This window comes from Sceloporus undulatus, chromosome 2 (assembly GCF_019175285.1).
Source record: "Sceloporus undulatus isolate JIND9_A2432 ecotype Alabama chromosome 2, SceUnd_v1.1, whole genome shotgun sequence".
Lineage (NCBI taxonomy): Eukaryota > Metazoa > Chordata > Lepidosauria > Squamata > Phrynosomatidae > Sceloporus > Sceloporus undulatus.
Genome location: NC_056523.1, coordinates 306,435,911 through 306,451,261, shown reverse-complemented (window position 1 = coordinate 306,451,261; position 15,351 = coordinate 306,435,911). Strand labels below are relative to the sequence as shown.

The 15,351-nt window shown below is 42.4% G+C and overlaps 1 protein-coding gene across 2 annotated transcripts in view; it reads right to left on the bottom strand.

The window, feature by feature from the left end:
- OXCT1 (3-oxoacid CoA-transferase 1) overlaps window positions 1–15,351 on the bottom strand; it is a 77,290-nt gene that overhangs the window by 59,311 nt on the left and 2,628 nt on the right. For both annotated transcript variants that reach the window (XM_042452653.1, XM_042452652.1), the window contains exons 2-3: window positions 7,547–7,655; window positions 2,606–2,696 (exon numbers count right to left, since the gene is read on the bottom strand). In XM_042452653.1, the coding sequence (XP_042308587.1) occupies window positions 2,606–2,696; window positions 7,547–7,655 (200 nt within the window). The remainder of the gene's footprint in view (window positions 1–2,605; window positions 2,697–7,546; window positions 7,656–15,351) is intronic.

The following is a 15,351-nucleotide window of genomic DNA, read 5'->3' as shown; positions in this document are numbered from 1 at the left end:
ATACCAGTGTTCGTTGATAAAACACTGCCAATTTTATCTTTTACCAAGTAAAGATAAAATGAGAAGAACATTGAAAACACTTCAAGCTTTTAACCAGGTACAATTAATTGAAGACAAAGTATCTGGGATGATTAACGATCTTGTACATCACCCAAGGAGAATATACAAGAGAGGAGGTGACAGAATAGGCATATGAGAACAAATGAATGGGCATGTGGTGTGATCTGGAGAACTACAGTAGTCCTACCACTGACAGCCTGTGACCCCCAACCCAAAAGAAATACTCTCCCCTGCATTTGCCATTTAGCCCATATATACCAAAGGGCATTTCCAGTTATTTCTTCAAGTCATGATGACAAGACAGAGCAGGAAATGCCTTAAACTGCAGGTACTTCATGCTGTAAAGAACCAGTGTAACGGTCTGAGCACTGGGCTGTAACTCTGGTTTGAATTCCCACTCGGCCATAGAAACGCACTGGATGACCTTGGGAGAGTTACATACTCTCAGCCACAAAAAACCCTGTGATGGGGTCGCCTTAGGGTTGTCATAAATTAGAAATGATTTGAAGGCAAACAACAAAAACAACTTCCTTTTGTAGGGACTTGGCAGCACTACTTGGGTCTAGCTGCAGTAGCTGTGTCACCCAGCGGGCTATCAGCCAGTGGCAGGGAATCAAGCTTCTGAAAATGATCTGTACTCCAATTCAGAACACTGATCACTTGGCAACAATCCAGCCCAGCATTAAATGTGCTTAAGCCCATCAAGAGTCTTACTTAGATTAGCTCTGGGTCAATTTCCATAAACTCCCTCCCCTGCCTGTTGTTTACTTTAACCATAGTTGGTGTACTGATTGAAGGGAGAAGGGGAGGGCATTACATCTTACCCAGGGTCCATTTACAGATGGATCTGGAACTGGAACTGGAACTGGACTAGATAAGGATCAACAACTCAGTAATGGCACATTCAGTCCTTTTATCTATGAAGGTGTTTTTTTAAAGATTTGTTGAAATTGACAGTGTTTTCTTCTTTCTCAGGGCAATTTGTAAACTGCACTTAGATGACTTCCATAACAGAGAAAAAATTATCTGTCAATTTTTTGTGTTCATCTATGAAGCTCTGCTCTCACAGGGCCCCTTATTTCAAAGGAGAATCTCTTATAGTAAAATACAGTTAACCGAATACAGTTCACTATAGTACACAGGCGACAAAAAAATTAACTTGCTTGTGTTACATGAGTGGCAATGCACTGCTTCTGCACTGATTATATCAATGCACTACAGCTGTAACAGCCCCACAAAAAATTAAATCAAAATAACTACAGCAAAAAAAGAAGAATGTACGCAAGAACAATCCCTAGTACTTCAAACCTTAGTGAAGTTGAATCTGTTGTTTCAGCAGCACAGCTAGAGACATGAAGGCTCAGGCAGAAAAAATGGGGGGTGTTTTTCAGGACTTTTTAAGCCTTTTTTCCAGAAAGATTTTGGAAAAAAATGAATTATGAAATGTTTTGTTTTGAAATGGTGATAGAATGTTTAAGACAAGGCATTCACATATTAACTGCACCTAAATAATTTCTAAAAACCATGGAAGGGGAAGACTTTTCTTTAAGATTATGTACATTTCAGATCCCTGTAATTCTTGGCCTTGGTTTCCTGTTCATTTGTAGGGAAATGAGAACATTATGTCTGCTTAACTGGGTTTCTTGCCTTCTCCTCACACTGGCAAAACCAAAGAGGTTCCTTACAATTTAGGTGTCTTTTACAATTCAAAAGTATGTAGTTCCATATGTGGGAGGAAAAGTTTTTAAAAAGTTCAATTTGCAATTATATTCTGAAAAAAATGTACTATAGTTTTAATATAGCAAATATCATAATATAATAAACGTGCCAAAGTTATATATAATGAATTTATGTATCCTACAGGCACTAGATACTGTCTGTTCATGGAAGCTAAGTAGGGTCAGACCTGGTTAGTACTTGAATGGGAGACCATCAATGAGTATCAGGTGTTATAGATCATACTTTAGAAGAAGGATCAGGCAAAACCACCTCTTTAGTATATCCCTTGCCTAAAAAACTCTATGAAATTCATGAGGTCACCATAAACTGACAGGCGACTTGAAGGCACACACATATAAGATAACAAAATGACTTTCAGTCTTGAGGGAAAGGGATTAATAGTGTATTTTTTAAAATTTCCCCCCAAAACTCCAATTTTTTTCTTTAAAAAAACAATAAAAAGGTTTTTCCCCCGTGGATTCAATGATTTCTAGAAAATTTACATCTCTAGTCAGAGTATCTCCTCTGAATGCAAAAACCCCAGGTTCAATCCCTGGCATCTTCAGTTGAGGTAGGAAAGAATCCTACCTGAACCTTGGAAAGCTACTGTTGACCATGCCATTGTGATCAATAATGGGCTACATAGACCAGATGTCTGACTCAATCAATATAAGGCAACTTCCTTGAAATTGTGGACTCTTTTTCTGAAGAACAAAGAGGGTACGCTTCCCCACAAGCACATAATATAGCAAGGAATGCATTATCACTTAAGTAAAGAGAATTAGATTTTGTATTTTTGGCATTCTAGGAACAGAAGCACACCTACCCTGCATTGTTACTGACAGCAGTTATCCCTTTTATGCCAGTCTTCAACAGAGCACCTATGAGGTTTTCGGGAATTCCACAGAGACCAAAACCTATGAAACACAAATTATTCAAATGTGAACAAATCCATCATTTAAAAATGCACAGATCCCCATCCATGCAGCTGTGTGAAGGGGTTCTATTCAGCATAGGAAAAGGAAAACTCAGAAGGGGCTCTATCATATCATGGAATAGACAAAGACCACAGCCTTCCTGTGGCCACATGAAAAAGTGGACAGGGCTCCTGTACTTTTAATATACCAGTAAGTCAATCCAAAACTTACCATCTCTTATGACCTTCTTAATGGGATGACCTAACTAAGTGGATTGTGAAATGTGGCGGGGGAGAAGATGAAGAAACCAAATTACTGTAGTTCCTGAAATCATGGACGGAAACTGAAAGCATTTACAGAGGGATATTCAGAAAGAAATTCAGTCAAGATGGACAGAAATGTCCTACAACTTCTCTTTCTTTTATTGTCCCCTTCCCAGGCAAGACAGCTCGTGGTTTTTATATTCAGTGAACTGTGTACTGATTTCTCCCTTCTGAAAGCACTGGCTGTCAAACAACCCTTCCACTGCAATAAAGCCATCTATACAATGCTTCCTGTAGTTATCTTTCTAGGCTGTTCAACTTCCCTAGCAATTCTCTTGATGATGAAGTCAAGACAATTTACAATCCTAACAGCTTTTAAGGATTTTTATGACCTATCATAAGAACATACACCATACACCTTCTGAAGACTCTCCTTTTTATTTCATGCTTGCTTGTGCCCTAAATTGCACATACAACCTTATATTCTTTCAAGGGCAAAAATGAGTGTTATTGCTATCCCACAAAAGAACATGCAAATACAGACCAGAGCTTTTGAACCTCTACTTACAAATCTCCAGGGCAACATGGTCACTAGCCATGCAAGCTGGGTGATTGTGGATGCAGCAGTCAATGAAAGTAACTTTTCCAAGCTTTGACATAGGCCCATCAATAGCTCCATTTAGCCACTATTGTTTTTACAACCTTAGAACAATAATGTGACTAATAATCTGAATCCTTGTAACCTATGGGAAAGATCCAACAAGACTGTTGTAGATGGAGCATCCATTTGTGAGACCCAGGATTTAGGTCAGTGATGCTATGTGTTAAGACAGTTCGTTTAGACAAATACTGTACAGGTTGATGCTCAGCTTCCAATCAAAATCTAAGCCCTTTCTCAAATCTTTTACATTGCATGGAAGTAGAGTCTTCATACTGAATAAATGAGAGCTAGATTGCACACTCTAGGCAGCTTCATTTTGGTTATCCCCAGTTAGACAGATTGAGTCAATTTCTGACTGGTGAATCACTGTGTAGGTAAATCTCAGGGATTCAATGAGTCTATTCTAGTGAGGACTAACAACAGAATTTAGACTTTTCTCTCTCCATTCCACTCTCTTTGAAATCTCTGAAAAAGACCATCAGATGTACATGTGTGGGCACCTCACAAGATTAGGATGCAGAAAACCTCAATTCTCAATCAGGTGGACAGCCTATGAAAGTATTAGACAACTTGGGCAGTAGGGGCATGAGACAATTTTCTTGCCCCCATCACCTAAATCCAGACCCATCATGGGCCACTTCACCTTCCCAAGTCAATTTTGGCTGCATATGCACTAGACAAATAATGCAGCTAGATCCTGCTTTAACTGCCCATGGCTCAATGCTATAGAATTCTGGAATTTGTAATTTTGTAAGATATTTACCTTCTCTGTCAGAAAGCTCTGATGCCACAACAAACTACAAATCAAAGTATTTCATAAATGAAGCCATGGCAGTTAAACCAGTTAACTGCATTATTTTTGCAGTGCAGATGTAGCCTCCCATTTTGTAAAAAGAGGGCAGGCAGAGAACAAGTTAACTGCATTTTGTTTTAAAGGAGAAGCATTGCTTCTATTGGCTTCAAGGACTAGCAATTCTATTTTCATTTGTTTTAGTGGCAGGGCCAGAAAAACAGGGATAGTAGCTACACGTAGCTACTAGGTTTCTTGTTGCCCACCCCTAGCCATTTCACACTATACAGAATCCTTAGTAGTAGTAGTAGTAGTAGTAGTAGTAGTAATAATAATAATAATAATAATAATAATAATAATAATAGGTTTTATTTATATACCGCCCAATCACTGGGAATCCGAGCGGTTTACAATAGAGGGGATAACAGATAGTTCCCTGCCCACAGGCTTACAATCTAAAAGACACGACACAAAAGGAGAAGGGAATGGTGAGGGGGGAGGGAATCAGGTCCAGCATTCTTCTCTCCCTCTGAGGCCTGGACCAAGGCAGATGGACCGGAGGGAGGGCTCTTCTTCTTCAGGCTAGCCCCTGATGGTACTGGGCCAGCCTGCTCTCTCCCTCAGAGGCCGAAAGATGACAGTTAGGGAGGGAGGAGCCTCTGTCTTCAGGCTAGCCCCTGATGGTACTGGGCCAGCCTACTCTCTCCCTCAGAGGCTGAAAGATGACAGTTAGGGAGGGAGGAGCCTCTGTCTTCAGGCTAGCCCCTGATGGAACTGGGCCAGCCTTCTCTCTCCCTCAGAGGCCGAAAGATGACAGTTAGGGCTTTTTTCCACTAATGTTACACATAAATTGTAATTCCTATATACCACTGAATGTCATGCTAATAGTTGTGACATAAGCAACTAACAAAATTAAAATGATACCTTCCAATTACAATATCATACGCACAACCTAAATATATTTACATATACATACTGAAGGTTTGGTTAAAATGTGTTTTTAACATAAAATATTAAAAGAATTTTAAAAATAAAAATTTCATTGCATTTTTTTTAAATTCAAAACTTTAAAATTTTGAAATCAGAAATTTTAATTTCAAAAAATTATGGGGCCCCTCCTTTCCCTTCCCACTGAGCATCAACCCACTCCCACTATCTCTTAAAGCATTTTTAAAGGGAAGAAGGCAAATGCCACAGTCCGTTTCTGCCAAAAGGTAGGTGTTTGAGGAGTAGTGGTGTCACCTCTTCCCTGGTGCAGTATCCATCCCCGGCACCCCTCTAGTGATGCCACTGCCCCTAGCCAGTGTGCATAGAAGACTCTCAGATCTCCTGCCAAGCATGCAAAGGATAAACCTGGAAGAATGCTGACACTGGATGTGGGACCAGCAAGCATGTCATTCTGTTCCTACCTTGGCATTTTCAGCAAATGGCGGTGGGGGGGGGGGGGAGCCTAAACAGACCTATAGAGGAATGGACGGCTATGAGAAGGAGTAATCTGAAAGCCCATTCCCCTTCTATCTATTGACTGGAAATCAAGTAAGCCCCACTGGCAATGTTGAAAACTGGGAACCTATCTTTTATTTTCATGGCTGGGAACTGAACAAATTATTTAAGGAAGAGTCAGGGCTGGATTATCAATGGTTCACTTGGTGCAACTGCTTCAAGCTTTAGTGCTGAAAGGAAAAGATGCAGCAGACTTTGGCCCGTTACAAACGGGCCTAAAAGTATGTGCTCCGCGCGTGCTAGGGTTAGAAAGGGGCGTCCTTTCTGGACGCCCCCAACCCTAGCATGCGCAGAGCGTGCACAAAATGGTGGCGTCCATTCCACACGGCTGCCGCCATTACGACATCACGACCGTGCCACCTCTATATGAGGCGGCGCGGACGTGATGTCGCCACGCCGCGCCAGGGTGCATAGTACGCCCCTTCCCCGGCCGCAAAAGGAGCTCCGAAACGAAGCCCCTTTTGCCGTTTGCATCGCTGGGCACAGCCTTCAGACGGCTGCGCCCAGCCACGCAGAGGAGAAAGGGGCCAAGCGGCCCCTTTGTCCTCCTCCCCGCCACCGCAGGGTGTCCTTGGGGCTTGAAGCCCCAAGGACACACCTTTCCGGGCTGCGGGGAAGAGGCCTTTTGCCGCTTCCCCGCAGCCTGGAAAGTGGCGGATCGGGGCCTCAGCGGCTGCCGCTCTCACCACTGAGGCTCCAATCCGGTGGGGAAAGGGGTGGGTGCAGGCCGCCGCTTTTCGGCGGTCTGTAATGCGCCTTTGTTTCCTTTTTCTTCTCCACTTACTTCCTGAATTTCCCAGTATTTCTGTTGTCATCAACATCTCATGAATTACTGGAATAACTGAGTAACGCTGCACTGGATTAGTCTGTTAGTCTCACTGACATTGCAGGGCTGGAAAAGGGTTCACGCAAGGAAGGTTTTTACACTGCTACTTCTTGATGTTTGTGACAAGATTTTGCATAAGAGGCAATGATGCATAACTTTACAATGACAGAGTTGCGTCATTGTATACAAGCATGATACACAAGCATGATAGTGAATTGCAATGATGTACAAAGGGGCACCACAGAAGATGTCACATTGCACAAAAGGATTCCCATTGCACATTGGGACGTAGTGCTGGCTACATGAACAACAGCACCTCAGTGTTGTAGCTATGGCTGTGCTCCCCTCCTAAGAATACAAATGTTGCACAATGACACAATTCAACTTTACATGATTGTAAGTTGGTATATGATTACATTAACTTTCTGACAGGATGATAGAAATTAAATAATAAATAAGGCTGAGCCTGCATCAACAGTGTAGACTTAATGCAGTTTGACACCACTTTAACTTCCATGCCTCAATGCTATGGAACATTGGGATTTGTAGTTCTGTGAGATATTTAACCTTCTAATCAGAAAGCTCTGATGCCACAACAAACTACAAATCCCCAGATTCCACAAGGTGGAGCCCTGACAGCTAAAGTGGTGTCAAACAGCATTAATTGTGCAGCATGGCAGCAGCCTATGTCATCAACCCTACAGTAGTTCACATATTTAAACAAAAAGAGCTTTGTTTTAAGAAGTGATCCAGGTCTCCAATCACTTTAATCCAGCCTAGAGGAAAACAGCAGATTGCAATACTTACCACCAACAAGGAGAGTGGACCCATTAGGTATGTCTTTCACAGCTTCCACTGGATCAGTATAGAATTTGGTGTTGTGACAACTGCTGGTGGAAAAATAGCAGCCACAATTCTAGAAGAGTAAAAAAATAAAAATAAGAAAGAACACATCATGTACAGTACCGGTATTATGGATGCAACCACAACACAAAGTCTCTCATAGGTGGCTACAATTAGGTCAGTGAATACAGTGCATTTGTACAAAGAGAGACATAGAACCTGACACTGTTCCCCAACAGTCTCATCTTTTCATTTTCACAAAGGCACATTTTTAGCCCATGAGACTGTAAAGGCAGGAATTCCCTGATGAAGCCTTAGAAGTGTGTTGCAAAAGTTCTTGCCAATGTATAATTTAAGAAAATAATTAAGTTGACTTTTATGCTTTTTTTTCCAGTCCACATAGACAGAGAACAATTTCTTGGCAAGCAAAATAGACCCTCCTGTGAATTAAAAGGTTTAGCAAGCCTGGGTAGAGCCAACCAACTGCAGCCAATGGAAGGAAAGAGCTATGGAGAAAAGGATATAGCCTGGAGGCTAGTGTGTAAAACACTTAGATAGGGCCAGGTGGAGATAGAGATAGAGTTGCATAGGATGAGGGAACGGCACAGATCTGAATAAGGACTTCTGTGAATGTGGAGAGTTCAGGACAAAGTGTAACATGTGTCTGTTATAGACTGCCAAAATAAAGCTGCTTCGGGTCTCTTTGATGCTGTTTAGATGCAGCATCCTTAGAATCCGGAAGCTGCACCAAACTGCACTTCCAGTGCTTAGGATGGAGTGTGGCTTTGGCGGACCTCGGACTTTAGGACCCATGCATCATTTAAATAGCATACTTCCAAAGAGACCCGAAGCAGCTTTATTTTGGCAGTCTGTACAGGCCATGATAAAAGGTTTGAATCTGATTATTTTATCTGTTATACGGTAGTGAGCGCTTGGTATCAACTGGGATTTGGTTCCAGGACCTCCCTTGATACCAAAACGCGTGGATGATCAAATCCCATTATATACATGGCACAGTAAGATGATGTTCGTTATATAAAATGGCAAAATCAAAGTTTGCCTTTTTTTCTATTCTTTCTTTCTCTCTTTTTTTTGGGGGGGGGGGGGGATTTTTAAAAATAGATTCAAGCCATAGATGATTGCAGAATCTGTGGATATGGAGGGCCAATGTACAATAAATCTTTATTGTTTTTATTTTCTTCATCTCTGTCTGGATGTTTTAATTTAATTATTAACAAGCAAAATTGTTCATGCTTGACCACACTGAACCCAGTGATCAACACAGCTCCTGGTCCAATAGTGATCATCTTGAGGCCCAAGGACAGATTCAAGAAGGGATCTTAGAGGTAAAAAGGCAACAGGAGTTATGTCAGCGCAAAGGTTGTAACTGTGGGACCAACCGTGATAGAACCTCAATTACAAACCTAAATCCAATTATTAGTCCCAACTAAAGTAGGCCCACTGAAACAACTGAACTTTTATAAGCGTTAACTTATCAGGTTCCAAGTGATACACATTAGTAGGTGTAAACAATTGGATTTAGGCCCAAAACATACAAACAATTAAGTCAGATGCTCTCTAAAGCAGGGCTGGGAGTCATCTGACTCTTCAGATGTTGTCAATGGTGAACAATGCTTAGAGTTGCAGTTATTACAGTCCACCATCAGGAACAATGCATGATACCCATCCTTGCTCTAAGGATAAGGTAAATACGTATTGACAGCTGGTACTAGACTGACATTGTTGCCTAATTTACAGAGGCCAGGCTTGTAGCTGAAGAGGTGTCCAAGGATGCATCTACACTGTAGAAATAATGCAGTTTTGCATCACTTTAAGTGCTGTAGCTCCATCCTACAGAATCCTTGGATTTGCAATTTTACAAGGTATTTAGCCTTCTCTACCAAAGAGTGCTGGTATCTCACTAAACTACTGTCACAGGATCCTGTAGGATGGAAACATTTCAGTTAAAGCAAACTACATTATTTCTGCAGTCAATGTCAAACTACATTATTTCTGCAGCACAGATACATTCCAAATCTGCTTTAAAGATAAGCTACCATAAGATGAAGATCAGAAGCTTCAAAGTTGCACATTAACAGTGAACATCAAGCAGGCCCACAGGCCACCTGGTCACAGTTCTCTTACTGTAATTGCATTATATCTTTAATTAAATTATACTAATAGCATATGTGAACTCTTTGTTTGAAGATATAATGTCCCCATTTGGTGATATGTAAGTGGACATTAGTTGAAAGAAGTCAACTATCAATAAAAAGCAAGAAGAGGCAGTACGTAAAGATACCAAACATGCTTATCAGGGGAGTTCCAGCACTTTCTAATCCATCTGGAAAGGGAAAAATATGGCCATTTAGAAAATCTTACTTAGCAGAAATATACCAAACTAGCCTCAACAATAAGGACACACTGAGGAATTAAGAATCCGTTCTACTTCTTTCAGCCTTTCAAAGAGTTGCCTATCTTGCCAATCTTACGTTTGTTAATTGATTCAATGATTGGCCAAGGAGGTAGATAATTCACTGGTCATGCTAATTAGAGAGCCAGTGTGGCATAGCAGTTTGAGCGTTGGATTACAACTCTGGAGAAGAAAGTTTGAATCCCCACTCAGCCATGGAAACCCACTGGGTTACCTTGAGCATGGCCTTTAGCACACGTGGGGGGTTTGCAGCTCAGATCCACAGTCACTCCTGTTCTAACAATGCGAAACGTTATGTTTTTTCACACCAGATCCGGAGTCACTCCTGTCTAGCAATGCGAATTCACGTTAAAACGTGATGTTTTACCACACCTGGTTGCCTTTCCGCTGCCCTTCCAAGTTGAGAGGGAAGCGGAGTCAGTTTGATTCCAAGCAAGTCACGTGATGCGGATTCAAGCAAAGGGGAGTGAGTGCACATTGTATTATCACACTGGAACATAATTTGAGGGTTCAACTATTCAAATCGGTACCCTTGCACAGGCTTAGTGGGGCTCTGGACGCTGTCCTCCTTCCCTGCCCCCTCCTTAGCTGTCATCTTTCATCGAGGTGAAGGAGGATGCACGGGATGATAGGATTGGTGGCAGGTTGAAGGAGGGGAGCAGATCGGGGTCTAGGAGGAAGTAGGGGATGAAGAGATCGGTGGTAGGTTGAAGGAGGGGAGCAGATCGGGTTCTAGGAGGACGCAGGGGATGATGGGATCGGGGGCAGGTTGAAGGAGGGGAGCAGATCGGGGTCTAGGAGGATGCAGGGGATGATGGGATAGGTGGCAGGGTGAAGGAGGGGAGCAGATTGGGGTCTAGGAGGACGCAGGGGATGATGGGATAGGTGGCAGGGTGAAGGAGGGGAGCAGATCAGGGTCTAGGAGGATGCAGGGGATGATGGGATCAGCGGCAGGTTGGCAGAGAGGAGGAGATGGCATGAAGGAGGAGGAGGGGAATGATGGAGCAGGACGCAGGGGGCCAAGGGGGGTGACATCGGAGTGGTTTTCCACACCAGATCAATTTGAAGTTCAATCAAAGTGAGCTTGGAAGCGAATTCTGTGAAGTCACTTTTTTTTCAGTTTTACCAAAATGAGGGGTCACTTTGGAATCACTGCAGAAGCACCTCGCAAGGAGCTCCCATAGAAAGGAATGACGTCTGATAACACATTCAAGTTACGACGTGAATGTGCATCACTGGACCCTCAGTCACATTGGAACTGAGCCGGAAAATCTCCAAAAAGCTCCGTGTGATATACTCCCATGTCACACTGTCTCAGCCTCAATGGAAGGCAAAACCCCCCTGAATAAACCCTGCCAAGAAAACCTAAGGTTCACCTTAGATTTGCCTTACGTTGGAAATGATTTGAAGGCACAAAACAAGAAGAACATGCTAATTATGAAAAGGTTAAGCGTTGGCAGTGGTTAGGGGTTCTCTGGGGCTGTGTCTCCTTGGGCCAGAATACTCTGGGAGGGCTCCAGATCTTCCAGGAAGAACCGGAGCAAAAGATGAGTTTTTAAATATATATATATATATATATATATATATATATATATATATTAAGATGGGTATACAGTGGGTTAGATTATGAACTGGTCAGATGTCATCCAGACTCTTCGTACCAGAACTGAGGTTTGGACCCTGCATTGTCTGGACTCCTCGCCCTGGGAATAGGAGGACAACATTTTGTTTGGCCTTGCAGAGAGGGCCTAGGAGTTTCTTTAGCTATTTTTTTCCAGGCAAGATACTTGTTTTGTTTGCTGGGAAAGGAAACAGAAAATATGAACTAATATGAACTAATTGTTAATTGCTAAAGTACTACATCAAATATTTAAAAGTAGTAGAAAAACTGAAATTTTTACTAACTAATCATTTGTTTGTTTTTTGCCAACTGAAAACCAGACACTGAATGGGTAGAAATAGAGGAGTATAGAGGAGTACGTATTACAAATATCAATACTGTTAACCAATTAAAATGTTGTCAACTTAGATTTTCTCAGACGTAAAAACCACAGTTGTGACATCTGGTATGAGTACCTATGGTCACATTTTCTAGGAAGAGAATTGTATCTTAACAGACTGTAATATCATCTTAAGCAACTTCTGGGAAATTTCTCTTGTGCAGACATTCAAGAGCAAGGGTGAGAATATTTCAAGTTTGACACAATGTCCACAGTTCATAAGCCAGATGGATATGTTGCATATTTATTTTTATATCCCACCCTTCCTGACCAGAAAGAAGCCCAGCTTTAAGACTTACAGGAAAAAGCTAATATATCCATTGTAAAAAGACTTCAAAACTACTTCCGCTGACTAGATACTTAGAGAGGTCTTGTAGCACCTTTGAGACCTGAAGGAAGTTGGAAGCATGTGTTTTCGTACACTAAAGTCTAGTTCCTCAGATGCATTTTGAATACTTGTTTACTTGCAGAACAGGTTGCAATCTTTTGTATACAATACATTTCCATTGAAATCTATGGAACTTATTTCCAATTCTAAATAATCACGCTTAAGATCAAGCTAAAAAATGTTTGGGATCTCATTATCATCCTCACTAGAGAGCAAAGCCAACATCAGCCTCAGAAGACAGAAGTAGACAACTTCAATTGTCAGCAGTGGTGATCAAACCTTCCATTTTTATCATGGCCTGTTACAGACTGCCAAAATAAAGCTGCTTCGGGTCTCTTTGGAAGTATGCTATTTAAATGATGCATGGGTCCTAAGAGTCCAGAGGTCGCGCCAAAGCCACACTCCATTCCTAAGCACTGGAGTGCAGCTTTGGTGCAGCTTCCGGATTCTTAGGGTGCGTGCATCATTTAAACAGCATACCTCCAAAGAGACCCGAAGCAGCTTTATTTTGGCAGTCTGTAACAGGCCCATGAGAACTCAGAAATTTACATTTTTAGATGACATCTACCAGGATCTTGTGCCACCCTGGAGAGTGGTCAAGCAGGCTAACAGATGCTAGGAGACATTTTTTAAAAGAAATCCTCATATAATTAGACCTATTTCAGGCTGCCATGATACATGCTTACTGTCCTTTTGTATGGTTTTTGTTTTTGTGTACCTTCAGATTGTTTCCAACTCTAAGAAAAACCTATCATGATGTTTTCTCAGCAATTTATTTAGAGGGGGTTTGCCACTGCCTTCCTCTGAGGCTAAGAGACTGTTTCCATGGCCAACCAGGGATTCACACCTTGATCTTTCAGAGTCATAGTCCAGCACTCAAACCACTACCTGATCCTAGCTACCTATTGCTTTATGGGGAATGCAAAATGGCAAGCAAGAAGTACTGAAACTATAACTCAGGCTCTCTCCAAAACTGCAATGAAAAGGGGTATAAACTGAAGGCAAAAACAAATAGCTACACACTGGGTAACAAATAGCTACACAGTGGGTAACAAATAGCTACACACTGGCAAAACCCCTCTAAAGAAATTTGCCAAGAAACCCCCATGGGTAGGTTCACCTTAGAGTGGCCAAAAGTTGAAAACCACTTGAAGGCACACAACAACAACAAACTATGTCAGGTAATGATTGGAAATGAAGCATAGGAAGAAAAGTCAAGTGGAGTCCTCAACCTGGTTTGCAAATCTGGTAACTACAGTAAACAGATAAAGACTCTAGTCTTCATTAATAAATGCAATGGGAGCAGAAATAAAATTCCTTACCAAGAAGTGTCTGGCAATACTATGCATACACGGTTTTAAACAGAAAGAATGAGCTAACAGTTTGTTCTCTCTGGCATAGTAAGTCACCCTCGCATGGTAAGTCACATGTCATATTTCATCAACATTGGCACAACTGAAGTTCCAAGCAACCAGTTCATCACCTTTTCTCTGACAAGGGCACATTTCTTAGCTAATCAAACTGTGCCAACTTGATTAAAGAGCCTTTATGATTTCACACAGAGCTACAACTGAACTCTTACTGATTCTGCAACACACCTAAGTTTCTAAAGGTAAAAACTTTCACAAACCAATATAATTAATTTTTTTTTAAATGTACCCCAATAACTGGAGGTTATCTAGAGTTCCCATAACGGCATAATAGCTTGCACAACGATTGCATGTCGCATGTCTGCAAAGGTGGGCATTTTATGTTGCTGAAGTGCAACTCCTAAGAATTCTTCTCCACTGGCTACACTAGGTAGGAGTGCTAGAAGTTGCAACTCAGCAATATCTGGAGGAAAGCACAATTCCCATCCCTGTTGAAGAGCATGGATGGAAAAGCTCGAATAGAAGTGGTCTCCATGGAATAAGGAGACAGAGGCTGTGATATGTCTGGATAAAACAGAGGGTTCACTATGGCAAAGAGCAAAGATGGGGAATCTCTCTCCAGATATTTTGGAGTACAACTCCCTCAACCTGGATTATTTCCACAGTGTGCTTTGGACCTAAGAGGCAGTTTCTGCTGGGCATGATCCCCTTTCCCTCAGGTGTTCTCTTCTTTTGTGTCCTGCCTTTTTAGATGGCAGGGAACAGTCTAATTAACAATTTTGTAAGCTGCTTTGAGAGTATTTCTAAACAGCGGGTATAACTGCAATAAATAAATAAATTAAATAAAGGATCTATTTCTCAGGTGGAGAGCCTTGTTGAAAAGCAGGGCAGGGCTTCTGGGGGCAGTGCACGTTATCTCCCCTTGTACCGCCCTGCCCTTTTCCAGATGATGCACAGGGGATGGGAGCGCATGGACAGCATAGGGACAGTGGCATCCCCACACCAGTGCACCCAGTGCAGGGGGTAGTTTCTGAGGGCAGGGCTTCCAAGGCTGTGTGCACTCCCTCCCCCTGTGCCGCCCCATCCAGGACCGCATGGGGACAGTGAACATAGCGTCATGGGGACTATGCAGGGGGTGTGAGTGCATGTGGGGGGTAGAAGCATGTGTGGGGATGGCCTGGGGGTGAAAGTGCAATGCAAGAGAGCATGCACAGGGGCCAACCTTGGGGTGGGGCAACCAGATGGCGCAGTGGTTAAATCCCTGTACTGCAGCCACTCATTTGCAAACCACCAGGTTGTGAGTTCAATCCCAGCCAGGGGCTCAGGGTCAACTCACCCTGGTATCCTTTTCTAGGTCAATAAAATGAGTACCCTGCTTGTTGGGGGCAATTCACTTGCACACTGTAAACCACTTAGTACATCAGTAAGCGGTACAGAAATGCACTTGCTATTGCTATTGCTTCTGGGCTGTCACCCAGTGTGGGGGTGGGATCACAGGCAGGGCACAGCGGGTGGGAGTTTGCGCAGGGGAGCAGGGAATGGTGGGGGGAGTGCATACAGGGACTGCGTGAGGGGTG